This window comes from Nycticebus coucang, chromosome 20 (genome assembly GCF_027406575.1).
Source record: "Nycticebus coucang isolate mNycCou1 chromosome 20, mNycCou1.pri, whole genome shotgun sequence".
Taxonomy (NCBI): Eukaryota; Metazoa; Chordata; class Mammalia; order Primates; family Lorisidae; genus Nycticebus; species Nycticebus coucang.
Genome location: NC_069799.1, coordinates 18,772,333 through 18,788,431, shown reverse-complemented (window position 1 = coordinate 18,788,431; position 16,099 = coordinate 18,772,333). Strand labels below are relative to the sequence as shown.

The following is a 16,099-nucleotide window of genomic DNA, read 5'->3' as shown; positions in this document are numbered from 1 at the left end:
AGTTTTCATTACCACTCAAATAGCTCCCTCAGGGAAAGATCATGTGAAAAATATGAATCTTGAACAGATTTTGGTTTGAACCTAGTAGTCCTGTGGGTCAACAGTTGATTGGATACAAGATAACAATGCTAAGAAAATGTTATATCATTTGCTTCCTAAAGATGTAAAAAACACTAACACATTTCAATTTACCTAAGTAAGAATGTCATCTTGTTTAAATTGAATACACTGTGTCTAGAAAGGGGTTTATAAAAGTTAATATGCTAGACAGTTTATTGCTTTAATCACTATTGGGTTATCAAATATGAGAATGGGACAATTTCTTCTTATTCTTCATAAGTGCAAGTTAGTGTCATGCAATTAATGAGTGTAACTGATTAACATTTTGCAGGTAAACTTTATAGAAACAACTTAGTTGATAGATAAATATATGCATACTTAATTCCACAATAACACAACTTACAACTTAATGGGAGCACCCAATTCAAGGTAATTCCAGCTTTCTATAAAAAAAGTTAATAATGAGAAATACTGCAGTGGAAACCTTCTCAAGTAGCACACCATTATAAACCTTTGAAATTGGGAGTGTCTGCCAGCCCAAACAGAGGAATAGTGAGACTATGATGTAACTAAAGTGAGTGTGGGTTTAAATTATTGGGTTGGATTTTATGAAAAGGCTAAAAGTAATTTTCCAGAGGACTACTCTTTCTCAACTCTGTTAACATTGTGGTCTCATTTTTGTGTTTTCTTATAATTGTGTGTTGGGGGTCAGGAAAAATCAGAATAGTTATGAGCAGAGAACACTTGCTTAAATATGAGACCAGGCACTTACCAGTCAGGTGGTCAACTTTTCAATCTGATCTTAAAACTCTTAAACAGATACTAGGAAATCAATAACCAAATACATAACCATTATTATTATTCATTTACCAATTGGCAGAGTAGTCACGGAAGACCAGGTCATATGAAAAACAAACTAGATCCAAAAGGCATTTGTTTTAAATGGATTTTTCCAGATTGCAAGAGGAAAAGATTATAATTTTGCATCCAGTCCCAAAGCTTTCTAGAGGCAGATGAGCCCTAGTGCTACCAGGGTTGGGTAGCACTATAGCATAGGTCACTAGAGAGTCAGCTTGTGTTTAGAGACTCATGTAAGATTTTTTCAGGCCTGACCATAGGCAATTATTTGGCAGGCATTGTGGGAGATGCTGCCCCCCTCCACACACACACACCCACACCAGGCTTGCTGTAGGCCAGTGCATTGAAGGCTCTGGAGGGGCTTGCAATCAAAGACTCAGGCTCCTCTGGCTTGTCATGCTCTTTGACATCATGACATTTATTCTTTGCTGCTTTTGTCTGACACTTTCGCATTGTTCCAAGGCCTTCTTGTAAAGGAGAATAGGAGAAAATCTTCAAGACAATTTTCTCATTTTGATTCAACATTCTGTACCTTTCCACACATAGCCCTGTTCTCTCTACTCTCTCTGGTGTCTGGATTCAGAAAACTGCAGGGACCTTTTGTTCATAGTACCCTCAACAGTGATGTGGCTCTCCTCCAAGTCATGTTGACTTACTTCAGTTTTTACCAATGAACCTCACTACGGGAATTGGAGTGGGTTGGGGTGGAGGGAGGACTAAGGGGAATTGGTTCTTTCTTTATTTTATATTCTTTTTTTTTTATTTTTTGGCCAGGGCTGGGTTTGAACCTACCACCTCCGGCATATGGGACCGGCACCCTACTCCTTGAGCCACAGGCACTGCCCTTAGCCAGTATATTCTTGATTATACCCTCACAGTAAGTGAATAAGGGCTTCACCATAATTTACATTTTGTCTTGTAGTTGCTATAATTGGCTTGTCTGAGACCTTACAGCTTAGCTCTCTCTCCCAGCTCAGCTGACCCATTGACATTAATCACTTCTTTTCCTCACATCTTCCATCCAGAAAGACCCAACAAAGAGTGTGGCTATGAAAAATGTATTCATTTCTTCATTGAGTATTTATTGATACCTTAATATGCATTTGAAATCATACAAATTTCATAAAATACATGTATCATTAAAGCATAACCCACTGTTTAAGAAGTACCTTATGATTTAGTACATATATACAAATGTAAAGCATTATGTTAGTACTGTCCTGTAGTTTTTGTGAGAAAAGTAATTATAGGATATGAGACAGACACAAAATAAATCTTAATAGATTGTATAGTGGAGGTATGTGAAAGGTGAAGGTCAGCCAGAGTCCAAGGAGGGCTTTGTATATATGTGACCAATGGCGAATATTAAAAAGATATTTCTTGGGTGGCGCCTGTGGCTCAAGGAGTAGGGCGCCGGTCCCATATGTCGGAGGTGGCGGGATCAAACCCAGCCCCGGCCAAAAACCACAAAAAAAAAATAAAAAATAAAAAAGATATTTCTTGTTTTTAAATTTGTATTTCCAAAACCTTTGAAACCTACACTATAGAGTTCTTCACTTTGAAATCTTTATTTTTTCCTCTCTATGCATACACACACATACACAGATCACATACACACCGTTTATTGTCATTTTGAGAAAAACAGATAATCCTCTTTTTGATATTCCTCACATAATTTGGCCCTTTTACAAAACTTTCTTATTTGTTACTGATTTTTGTGTTTCTTGTATTATCTCAGCTTGCTTTCTGCCTGCTTCTCTAAATGTGATTGTGACCCTTCTCTTCTCTGAGCTTTTATCAATATCTATATGTGTATACATGTGTGTATGCATATATATACATATATTTCCATTTATTATTTATTTCACCAAGTTTAGTGTAGAGATTGTCAATTACAGGAACAAAAAAGAATTAAGAATTGTCTAAAAAGGTAGAGATGCATCTAGAGTTTACATGAACTGACATTCCACAAACATTCCCTCTACTTCCTATGAGAAGAAGGAAATTACATCTTGCTCTGCACGGAATACAAGAATGTACACTAGATATAAAGACCTTATTCAAAACTATGTTATTTGGCAATCAAGCAGGAGAAATAACTGGCTGATGGAATTCTGAAATAAATATTGAATTGTCAATCTTTATAAATCAGGCAAAAATTCTTCAGGGTGGGAATTGTACTCTGTCATTTTGCGCATTCCTAGTTACCTATTTCTGAGCAAAACATGGAACGGATAATAATCTCAGTTTATCTCCCTTTCCATTAAGAAGTTAGTATTAAATTAATTTTGTCATTTTTATTCAATCAATTTTCTTCTAGTTGATACAATTTTCTTCCAAGTTTAGTGTAGAGATTGTCAATTACAGAAACAAAAAAGAATTAAGAATTGTCTAAAAGATATATATCCTCCATACATCTTCCTATCAATACCAGGATAGTATCTCGAAGATGTAAATAGAAAATATCATTTCACTGTTCTGTGTGCTCAGAGCCTTCAGTGACAATTCACTGCCTATACAACAAAGGTAATAACATTATTTCACTGGATGATTTTCTATAGTTTCACTCCAAATCCCTTTTTTTGAATCATATATTCAATGTTCACCTTTTTGAATCTTCTTATAAAAACAATGAAGCTGCCACATACCCTCTACTAATGTTCACCAGATGACCTCAAGTTTTCTTCACCATTCATGTAAGCTTATTTAATTTCTGTTCATAATTTGTTTTGTGTTTTTGACATTTTGAAAGTTAAGGAATTTTAAAAGATCTATCTAAGAGTTATTTCAAGCAAATGTTTTAAGGATACTATAACATCTTTAGATCTTTATGAACAATGTATATTCTTTTGACTGTTTTTGACTATTAAAGATGTTTTGCTAGTTTATCTAAATAAATAAAAATTTATTTTTAAAAAGAATTTTCATTTTTGGAAATTTAATTTAATTCAGATGAGTTGGTTCTAATATATATATATTTAATATATATATATATTTTGCTTCCTCAAATATGCCTTTTCATTTCCCTTTAGTTGCTGCCCTCCCTAGATGTCAAAAATGATCTTCTATCCTATTCCATACCAATTTTACCCATTTTATAGGCTTTACAGGCTTTGGTTTAATAAGTTTAAAAGTCATATAGGCTTCCTCATCTGATAGTAATTATGATCATATCTGAATATTATGTTTTTTATGTAGATTTTTGTTTTTAGTTAAAAACTATGGCGATGTTGGCTCTGTGTCTGTATCTCAGTGGTTAGGGTGCTGGCCACATACATCAGGGTTGGTGAGTTCAAACCCGGACCAGGCCTGCTAAACAATAATGACAACTGCAACAAAAAAATAGCTGGGCATTGTGGCGGGCACCTGTAGTCCCAGGTACTTGGGAGACTGATTCTATATGAAATCTGCACATTGTACCCCATAAATGCATTAATGTATACATGATCTATGTGTTTACAATTTAATTAAAAAAAAATAAGAAAATCGCTTAAGCCCAAGAGTTTGAGGTTGCCGTGAGCTGTGATACTACAGCACTCTACCAAGGGTGATATAGTGAGACTCTGTCTCAAAAAAAAAAAAAATATATATATATATATATATTGAGATGCTATTCACTTTTTTGTGTTGATAATCACTTATTCTCAGTAGCAGATCATTAAACATGCAAACATCCACTTTGATTACCTTTAATAATCAGTCCCCACACAATTCCAAAATGGAAAGTGTTCCAAATTTTTAAAGGGAAGAATAATTTTACTGGAAAAAAGGAACAGAGATTGATGTCCCAAGTTACTAACACATTGCAAGTGAACAGTGGGTAGTAGGGACAAGTCAACCTCCGTGACACTTTCAGCTCTGTTGTTCTATTATTTCAAAATAATCTCTCTCAAATATACTTGTTTCCTTTGTCTTTTAGCCAGTGGAGTTCCCTGTGGAGGGATGGGATGGGCCAATCACAGTTCCCTGATGGGTTTCATCCTTCTAGGCTTCTCAGACCACCCTCGCCTGGAGGCTGTTCTTTTTGTATTTGTTCTTTTCTTTTACCTCCTGACTGTAGTGAGAAACTTTGCCATCATCATTGTCTCCTATCTGGATCCCCCTCTGTACACTCCTATGTACTTCTTCCTTAGAAAACTTTCCTTATTGGACCTCTGTTTCACAACTAGCCTTGCTCCTCAGACCTTAGTGAATCTGCGAGGACCAGAAAAGACTATCTCTTATGGTGGCTGTGTGGTGCAACTCTATATTTCTCTAGCATTGGGATCCACTGAATATATCCTCTTGGCTGTGATGGCCTTGGATCGCTATATTGCTGTCTGTAAACCCCTCCACTATGTGGTCATCATGAACCCACAGGCATGCCAACAGCTGGCATCCGTCTCCTGGCTCAGTGGCTTAGCCAATTCCCTGATCCATGCAACCTTTATCTTGCAATTGCCTCTTTGTGGCAATCACAGGCTGGGTCATTTTATTTGTGAAGTACCAGCTCTCCTGAAGTTGGCTGGTGTAGACACCACCATCAATGAATTGGTGCTTTTTGTTGTCAGCATCCTGTTCCTTGTAATCCCACCAGCACTCGTCCTTCTCTTCTATGGCTTTATAACTCGAGCCATGCTGAGGATCAAATCAGTAGAGGCAAGGCACAAAGCCTGTAGCACCTGCTCCTCCCACCTTATTGTGGTGATCATTTTCTATGGCACCATAATCTACATGTACCTGCAACCCAGTGACAGTTATGCCCAGGATCAAGGGAAATTCATCTCACTCTACACCATGGTGACCCCAACCTTAAATCACATTATCTATACTTTAAGGAACAAGGATATGAGAGAGGCTCTGAAGAAACTTCTGTCAGGAAAACTGTGTTCACTATGAGCATGATACACAAAGACTTGATTATAAGCTACATGGTTATTCAGCTTCTGTTTAGTCTAAACCTTATACCAAGTAAGTTATTGTTTACTTATTTTATCTTCAGAAGATAATTTTTCTCTCTTACATGTAACTAAGAAAAATGCATATATGTTTATTTAAATTGAAAACACAAACCATGGAAAAGGGTGCATGGGTATAAATTGTGATCCTCACTGCAAGGTTTCTTGTGGAAGAAAAAAACCATATTTTACATCTGAAACATATTCCCAGGCATTCAAACAATTAAATCATCAAATATATACCATGTGTTTCTCTAAGTTATGAGGATTATTTCCAATTTCAGTGAAATATTTAGTTTTCTGACAAATTACACATTATATTTACTTCATAATGCCCCTCATTAAAGCTTCATGTTGGAAAATAAGCAATTGCTACATGTGCTTCCTCTACAAAGGCAAAGAAATATCTTCTTATAGTCTGAATTTATTGATCAGTAAGGTATTATTGTAACTGTTCTTTTTTGTAAATCATTTTTCATCTAAAAATACATTTTAAGAATTCAATAAGAGGTAAAATAAATAAGATATATTAAACTAAACACATTAATTTTCATAATGTAGTAAATATATCTCCTTTTGTGGTCTGAGAATCACTTTATGTATGGTGGATCTAAGCTTTCTGAGACAGAAAGTCAAATAATTTTGTTCTAAACTGTTCCACACATTAGATCAATCAGAATATTGGACTTCAGAGACACCATTAATGTCTTTTTTAAAAAAACAGGCTTTTGAGGTGTAATTGATATACAAAAAGTATACATATTTAATGTACATAATTAGATGAGTTAAGAGATATAGACATCAGTGAAAAGAATGTCAAGGTAATATACATATTTGTCACCCCTGGAAGTTTCCTTGTGCCACTTTTTTTGTTTTATTATGAGATCACAGCATGAGCCCTACACTTACAACAAATTTTTAAGTGCACAGAACAGTATGTTTAACCATAAGCACTATTGTAGAAGTTACCCTTCTTGCATAACTGAAACTTTCTACTCATTAAACAAAATCTCCCCATATTGCCTTCTTTTATCCCTAGTAAACAACATTCTATTCTCTATTTCTATAACCCAGACTATTTTAGATACAAGTGAATCATGCACTATGTGCTCTGTGTGATGAGCTTATTTCATTTAGCATCATGTCCTCCATGTTCATTGATGTTGTTGTAAATAGCAAGGTTTCCTTGTTTCTTTTTAAGTATAGCAATACATCTCTTTAATATTTATATATTTAATAAGCATATAAAACATGGAATATTATTGCTCAAAAAAGGCTAAGGTTAAAAAAAAACTAAAAATGTTTTAAAAAATAAGTAAACAACAGAACAGAATATATATGAGATCAGGAAGATGGCTTTACGTTTAGAAAACACTGTCTTAAGGAATAATTTTATTTAGACAGCATTGTTTTTGAAAGCTTATTAAGCCAGAATCAAGTGGAAATGTTGAACAGGCCCATATCAAGTTCGGAAATAGCATCAACCATACAAAACCTCCCTAAAAAGAAAAGCCCAGGACCAGATGGTTTCACGTCAGAATTCTACCAAACCTTTAAAGAAGAATTAGTACCTATATTACTCAACCTATTCCAAAAAGTAGAAAAAGAAGGAAGACTACCCAACACGTTCTATGAAGCAAACATCACCCTGATCCCCAAACCAGGAAAAGACCTAACAAGAAAAGAAAATTATAGACCAATATCACTAATGAATATAGATGCAAAAATATTCAACAAGATCCTAACAAACAGAATCCGGCAACTCATCAAACAAATTATACATCTTGACCAAGTCAGTTTTATCTCAGGGTCTCAAGGCTGGTTCAATATACGTAAATCTATAAATGTAATCCAGCACAGAAACAAATTAAAAAACAAAGACCATATGATTCTCTCAATCGATGCAGAAAAAGCTTTTGATAATATCCAGCATCCCTTCATGATCAGAACACTTAAGAAAATCAGTATAGAAGGGACATTTCTTAAACTGATAGAGGCTATCTACAGCAAACCCACAGCCAATATCATATTGAATGGAGTTAAATTGGAATCATTTCTACTCAGATCAGGAACCAGACAAGGCTGCCCGTTGTCTCCATTGTTTTTTAACATTGTAATGGAAGTTTTAGCCACCACAATTAGGGAAGGAAAGGCGATCAAGGGTATCCATACAGGGTCAGAAGAGACTAAACTTTCACTCTTAGCAGATGATATGATAGTATATCTGGAAAACACTAGGAACTCTACTACAAAACTCTTAGAAGTGATCAAGGAATACAGCAGCATCGCAGGTTACAAAATCAACATTCATAAATTGGTAGCCTTTATATATACCAACAATAATCAAGTTGAAAAAACAGTTAAGGACTCTATCCCATTCACAGTAGTGCCGAAGAAGATGAAATATTTGGGAATTTGTCTAACAAAGAACGTGAAAGATCTCTATAAAGAGAACTATGAAACTCTAAGAAAAGAAATAGCTGAAAATATTAACAAATAGAAAAACATACCATACTCATGGCTGGGAAGAATCAACATTGTTAAAATGTCTATACTACCCAAAGGAATATATAATTTCAATGCAATCCCTATTAAAGCTCCACTGTCATACTTTAAAGATCTTGAAAAAACAATACTTCGTTTTATATGGAACCAGAAAAAAAACTCAAATAGCCAAGACATTACTCACAAATAAAAACAAAACAGGAGGAATTACGCTACCAGACCTCAGACTATACTACAAATCAATAGTGATCAAAACAGCATGGTATTGGCACAAAAACAGAGAAGTAGATGTCTGGAACAGAATAGAGAACCAAGAGATGAATCCAGCTACTTACCATTATTTAATCTTTGACAAGCCAATTAAAAACATTCAGTGGGGAAAAGATTCCCTATTTAACAAATGGTGCTGGGTGAACTGGCTGGCAACCTGTAGAAGACTGAAAGTGGACCCACACCTTTCACCATTAACCAAGGTAGACTCTCACTGAATCAAAGACTTGAACTTAAGACATGAAACTATAAAAATACTAGAGAAGAGTGTAGGGAAAACTCTTGAAGAAATTGGTCTCGGCGAGTATTTTATGAGGAGGACCCCCCGGGCAATTGAAGCAGCTTCAAAAATACACTACTGGGACTTGATCAAACTAAAAAGCTTCTGCACAGCCAAGAACACAGTAAGTAAAGCAAGCAAACAGCTCTCAGAATGGGAGAAGATATTTGCAGGTTATGTCTCCGACAAAGGTTTAATAACCAGAATCCACAGAGAACTCAAACACATTAGCAAGAATAGAACAAGGGATCCCATTGCAGGCTGGGTAAGGTATTTGAAGAGAAACTTCTCTGAAGAAGACAGGCGCGTGGCCTTCAGACATATGAAAAAATGCTCATCATCTTTAATCAACAGAAAAATGCAAATCAAAACTACTTTGAGACACCATCTAACTCCAGTGAGAGTAGCCTATATCACAAAATCCCAAGACCAGAGATGTTGGTGCGGATGTGGAGAAAAGTGAACACTTTTGCACTGCTGGTGGGAATGCAAATTAATACATTCCTTTTGGAAAGAGATATGGAGAACACTCAGAGATCTAAAAATAGATCTGCCATTCAATACTGTAATCCCTCTACTGGGCATATACCCAAAAGACCAAAAATCACATCATAACAAAGATATTTGTACCAGAATGTTTATTGCAGCCCAGTTCATAATTGCTAAGTCATGGAAAAAGCCCAAGTGCCCATTGGATTAATAAATTGTGGTATATGTACACCATGGAATGTTATGCAGCCTGAAAGAAAGATGGAGACTACCTCTTTCATGTTTACATGGATGGAGCTGGAACATATTCTTCTTAGTAAAGTATCTCAAGAACGGAAGAAAAAGTACCCAATGTACTCAGCCCTACTATGAAACTAATTTAGGGTTTTCACATGAAAGCTATAACCCAGTTGCAACCTAAGAATAGGGGGAAGGGGAAAGGAAGGAGAGGGAGAGGGGAGGTGGGTAGAGGGGAGTTGATTGGTGGGATTACACCAGCGGTGCATCTTAGAAGGGTATATATGAAACTTGGTAAATGGTCTGTGAAGCTAGTGAATGATGCCCCATGATCATATCAATGTATAGAGCTATGATTTAATAAAAAAAAAAAGAAAGCTTATTAATAATGGACCACATCAGAAAAGGGTTTCCTCTCCTACTAAATCCAGGGTATATTTCATCCCCCAGAAAGAATATTTGAAAAAAATTTTTACATTTATTTTAAGAACATAAATTTGAAATTACTGAGTAAACAATTCTCATATGAGGACAGTTGATGACCTAGTACATGGTGGGGGGTGGGAAAAGGGAGAGCAGAGAGAGGGAAGGAGGGAAAGGGGTGGAGGAAGGAAAGAACAGACAAAGGAAAGGAGGGGGGTGGGGGAAGGGAAGAACAGAGACAGGGAAGGAGAGAGAGGGGTGAGGGATGAGTGTGTGTGGCACAACTTTTGGGGGCGGGACACAAGTATAAGAGGAACTTTACGTAACATAAGCAATCAATGTAACCTGGTTCTTTGTACTCTCAATGAATCCCCAACAATAAAAAAAGAAAAAGAAATTACTGAGTAAATTTACTTTCCTTTAAAGTGTTCACTAAAATGTTAAAAAAGTAAGTTCAGAAGCAGTTGAGGGACATGCTATTCCTACAGAAAAGAAAAGATTACAAAGGCACATTATATGTACATATATTACGATTATCATTCAGCATTCAAATAAAAGTGACCTAAGTAACCGTTAATAATTATTATACTATTTCATAAGAAAAAAGATAGCCTGGGCACTAAGCACTTTTGACTATGGAACCACTTCCATGTATGTGTCACTAACAGAGACTCAATGGCCTGCTGATTCATTATCAGGTTCTTTCAAATCAGACACATTTTTCTTTCCAGTGATATGTTCCAATGATTTCCTGGAGGTTGCTCTCACTTTCACATAAACAGTGTAGTGACCTACTCTCACTGAGCCAGTATGTTCTACTATACCATAGAGGCCATGGAGAACTTTCTTCCCCACATTTGCATTCTTACAAGTAGCAGAACAGAATGGTGCTAAATCAAGCATAAGTGGAAAATCTACATGTCTATTTGCTTTCTGAAGACTCAGCCATCTTGATGGAATCTTGTAAGATGTAGAATTAGGATAGCTGGAACAGCAGAAATGCGCAATTGCTTCCTGGCATTGGTACAAATGCCTTCTGCCTTCTTTTCTGCAGAACTTGTTTCCTTTTGGTACTTCTGTTTCCTTTCAGTATACTGCTTTCAGAACGGATGGCTTCTTTTTCCCTGCCATCCATAGGACTTTAATGCAGGGGTGACTCAGTAAATTTTCTAATGCTTGCAAACATTAAAGAATCCTCATTCATTTTAAGGTTTTTATTTTTCTGGTATATAACAGTCTTCTCCAGAATATGATTCTCTTATTATGTGTTTTTGGTCATGAATTATTTGATTCTATATATTGATAATGTTTTCAGAAAAAAATCTTGTACCCTCATGTTTAGATGAAGAATAGTTCTTGTGGTTCTGGTTTGATAAATTGTTTTCTACAGTAACAGTGTCACTGTACTGATCATGATCTGTCTCCTGTAAACTTCTATATTTATTAATTCTTCCCAAAGATAAAGGTTTGGAAACTTTTTCTTCTATTATGGGAAGTAAAATGTCAATGAAAGGATCTTTCACTCTGGAGATTTTTGCACATTCTTCACACATGAACAGGCTAGTTAATTCACCAATAAAGATCCAATCTATGAAGTTCATTTTCCTTCTCTTCCATATGCTTTAACTGTTTTTCTAGTTTCATCAGCAGCAGTTTAGTAATTGGGTTGTTAAATGCTTTTAGAATGCTAGCTTATATTCTCTTTGTTTCTTCTGTCTTCACTGTGTCTGACAGATAATGAAGAACATCTTGATTGTCTTGTTGGAAATCTTTAAGTCGAATTGCCCTCTGACAAAACTGATTAAAAAGAACTTTAGGAGGGTGGCGCCTGTGGCTCAAAGGAGTAGGGCACTGGCCCCATATGCCAGAGGCAGCAGGTTCAAACCCAGCCATTGCCAAAAACTGCAAAAAAAAAGAACTTTAAGAGAAAGTGGCCCTTTTTCAGTCTCCGTCATGCTATGAAGATACAAGGAACAAGGCTGAGGTCAGTGGTCCAGGGCTTCAAAGTTCCACCATTAATGGGTCAAGGTGAGAATATGAGGAAGGAAGAATCATTAGTTTTGTACTATTTTCTTTTATCTCATTCTTCTGTTCTGTAAGAATGTGTATGCTGAGTTCTGTGTGATTGCACTAAAAAAGTATTTCCTGTTAGGCACAGTGGCTACACCTGTAATCAGAGCACTCTGGGAGGCCAGGGCAGTGGATTGCTTGAGCTCAGGATTTCGAGACCAACCTGAGCAAGAGTGAGACCCTCATCTCTACTAAAAATAGAAAAACTGAGGCAAGAGGATTGCTTGAGCCCAAGAACCTGAGTTTGCTCTGAGCTATAATGCCATGGCATTCTAGTCCGGGTGTCAGAGGAAGACTCTTGTCTCAAAATATAAATACATAAATAAATAAATAAGTATTTTCTAAATTTGTAATTCCCTTTGCAAATGGTAGACAACTGCCTTTTCTTCCCTTCTTTATTTATCAATTTTACATTTTTCTTCACAAAGATTCAAGATTCTGGAAAATGCATTGTTTACCCTATGCTGAAACTAATTATCATACAATGGGGCTCTGTTTGGCAACTCTTGAAATGCTTCAGTGAATGTTGGCTTTTTGAGCTTTTACCACATCCCTAGAAGCCACACTTGAGGCACAACCAAAAAACGAAGGAAGTACTGGGGGCTCATCATAGAACCTTCTTTCTTGGAAACTTTCTGAGGAAACTGACTATACATTTTCAGTGACTGCTCTCTTCACATGATTCACACTGACAGCATGACTTATATGTTGGTGAGTTAAATCTGCAATGTCATCTGAAGAGTTTTTGTCATCAGGTATAGTAGGCATTTTGCTTCTTTTGGCTTTGTCAGGTAAAGCTTTCATTGTATCTTTCACCTACATCTGTTGTTTACCAGCTGGCCAGGCAGCCGCATCCAACAAGGTTTCCTTTTCTGAAGCTGAACAATATTGCATTACATGAATATACCATACTTTTTCTTTCTCTCTTTCTTTCACTCCTTTCTTTCTTTCTCTTTCTTTCTTTCTTTCTTTCTTTCTTTCTTTCTTTCTTTCTTTCTTTCTTTCTTTCTTTCTTTCTTTTTTCTTTCTTTCTTTCTTTCTTTCTTTCTTTCTTTCTTTCTTTCTTTCTTTCTTTCTTTCTTTCTTTCTTTCTTTCTTTCTTTCTTTCTCTTTCTTTCTTTCATTCATCTTTCTTTTGACATACATATTTATAACACACAAATTGATATTTTAATATATGTATATTCTGGAAGAAAGCTAAATTAAGCTATCTAGCATATCCATTACCTCACATAGTTATCAGTGCTTTTGGGAAAGAACATTTAAAATCTACTGTCTTTGAAATTTTCACACACACGATAAATTGCTATTAACTATAGTTATCATGTTATATAATATAGATTGGCTTAACTTATCTCTTCTAACTAAAATTTTGTAGCTTTTGACTAACATATCCTTAAACCTCATACTATTCTCTGATTCTTTGAAGTCAATGTTTTTTGTTTGTTTATTCTTGAGACAGAGTCTTATTCTGTTGACCAGGCTAGAGGGCTGTTGCATCATCATAGCTCACAGGAACCTCAAGCTCCTGGGTCAAGTGATTCTCCTGCCTCAACTTCCTAAGCAGATAGACCTACAGGCACTTGGTATGTTGCCTGGATACTTTTTTCTCTTTTTAGTAGAGATAGTGTCTCACTCTTGCTCCAGCTGATCTTGAACTCCTGAGCTCAGGTGCTCCTCCTGCCTCAGCCTCCAAGAGTGCTAGGATTATAGGTGTGAGCCACTGTGCATGGCCTGAATACAACTTTTAAAGATTTCACATAAAAGTGAGATCATGTAGTATTTGTCTTTTTGTTCCTGACTTATTTCCCTTAGAATGGAACCTTCAGTTTCATTCATCTTGTCACAAATGACAAGATCTACTTCTTAAAACACTGAATTGTTTTCTACTGTGTATACATATACCATTTTCCTTATTCAATCATTCATTTATAGACAGGTTGATTTTATAAATTGGCTATTGTGAATAATGTTGCAATGAACATGGTAAAGGAGATGTCTCATGGAGAGCCTGATCTCAAATCTTTTGAATATATACCCAGAATTAGGACTGCTAGATCATAATTGTAGTTCAATTTTTAGTTTTCTAACAAACCTCTATTTTGGTTTTTATTGTGGCTGCACTGTTTACATTTCCATCAACAGTTCACAAGGGTTCCAATTTCCCTATATCCTTGCCAAGGCTTATTATTGTTTGTTTTTATCTTTTTTCTTGTTGGTCAAGTTTGCTGTGGAAGTTCTATATTGAACTTTTCCATGTGGTAATTTTACCAATGATTTATACTCAATACCTAGAGAATAAATAGAGCACTACATATTACTAAAACATCTCAGAGTAAACTTTACAAAGAGCAATCACAAATAGTTTTACTGTGCTAGTGACATATCCCTTTCAAAACATGAAAAAAGAGGAGGTTATTGGAAGTTTCTGCATATCTTACATAAGTTATCCTTGAAGTTTCGTTGGTCTCATTGCCTTCAGTAAAGCAGATCCTTTAACAGCTCTATTACTTTGTTCTTGTTTTTCTTTTTTTCTACAGAATATGAATATTTATATAAAAAAATATTACATTTTTTAAAAACTGGGATACACTGATGCACTTAATGTAACCATATCTTCTGAAAAAATAGGTTCCATAATACTCAGAAATAAAAGTAATGACCTTCTTTTCTTTTTTCTTTAAAGATAAAGTCTCATTTTATCACCCTTGGTAGAGTGCTCTGACATCACAGCTCACAGCAACCTCAAAGTCCTGGGATTAAGTGATTCTTTTGCTTCAGCCTCCTGAGTAGCTGGGACTACAAGCGCCCACCAGAATGCCCGGCTATTTTTTTGTTGCGGTTTGGCTGAGGCCAGGTTCTAACCTACCACCCTCAGTGTGTGGGGTGGCACACCACACTGAGGCACAGGCACCACCCAGTGATCTTATTTTCTATAAATTAGACAGCAGAATTTTCAAGTTTAACAACCCTTTCAAAATGGAGCCTGAAATTGCTTGATGATAAGAAGTAAGTCTACATCCAGGCACCACATAGCTAACACTGCAAATTAAACCACTACCACGCAGCTGCAAACTGCTACTTATATTCACACAGCATTAAACAAAATAGATTCAACCCAAATCTTTTCAAATGTATCTTGGGCTGCAAGAAAAAAAAGTTGAATGATACACAAAACTTTTAAAAGTGACAACAAAACTATTTAAATATCTCCAAAATTAAGAAAGCAATTATGTTAAATTTTTAAAAAGAAAAAATAAAGTGATGTATGGCATTTTCCCCAAGACTTTGAGCAGTTGTAACTTTCTCTCCACTTAGAACCTTTCCATGTTTGCCAAAGCAGGTCCTTCAAATTTGCAGCTTTGGTATCGGATGAAAGTCTACTAACCTAGATATTTTTAGTTGTACTTCCACACTACCACCTGTACTACTTGTACTTCCTTTGTCACTTTAGAGGATGGCCTGCTGTCTTCACATTCCTTTGAAGAGCCTTGCTTGACCAGAGACTTCAGCAGATAAGGGCCCTTTCTTCTAAGTATCCTTTTCTTTGTCTCCAGATTCTGTTTTCTTAGAACTTTTCTGGATTTCTTCGGGAAAAGATCATCCTTCATACAATCTTACTTTTTACCATCTTTATGGTTCTTATTCATCTAATAATCCTTCCTTTCCTCCTCTGAGCTTGGCACAATGGCATCCTGCCCATCTTTTGGCTTACTTGCTTCAGAATCTATAATTTTCACATTTTAACCTGTTTGTAAGAGGTCATCACCATCAAAATCCAGAGTGATGACATCTTCATCCTGGATTGTGACAAAGATGTTGTCCTCTGCTTCTTTCTTAGTAGTACTAGCTTCCATTTCTTCATGAGCTGTGTCTTCAGCCTCAGTGAGGCTCCCTTCTGAAGATATTTGTATACTTGTGTACCATCATTAGGACCTGCTATACATTTCTCATTTTATTCTTCCTCACC

The 16,099-nt window shown here is 36.0% G+C and overlaps 1 protein-coding gene and 2 pseudogenes across 1 annotated transcript; 1 reads left to right on the top strand and 2 right to left on the bottom strand.

Moving 5' to 3' along the window:
* The first annotated feature begins 4,840 nt into the window (after positions 1 to 4,840).
* On the top strand, positions 4,841 to 5,809 carry LOC128573049 (olfactory receptor 2G3). Its single transcript, XM_053573272.1, has one exon. The coding sequence runs from the start codon at positions 4,861 to 4,863 to the stop codon at positions 5,794 to 5,796; it is 936 nt and encodes a 311-aa protein (XP_053429247.1). The 5' UTR covers positions 4,841 to 4,860; the 3' UTR covers positions 5,797 to 5,809.
* Positions 5,810 to 10,647: 4,838 nt separating this feature from the next.
* LOC128572488 (ubiquitin carboxyl-terminal hydrolase 45-like) lies at positions 10,648 to 12,951 on the bottom strand (annotated as a pseudogene).
* A 2,421-nt stretch (positions 12,952 to 15,372) lies between these two features.
* Positions 15,373 to 16,099, bottom strand: LOC128572487 (SAFB-like transcription modulator; annotated as a pseudogene).

Bases quoted from the DNA above. Each gene is read 5' to 3' on its own strand.
- LOC128573049 (XM_053573272.1), top strand. From the start codon at position 4,861: ATGGGATGGGCCAATCACAGTTCCCTGATGGGTTTCATCCTTCTAGGC.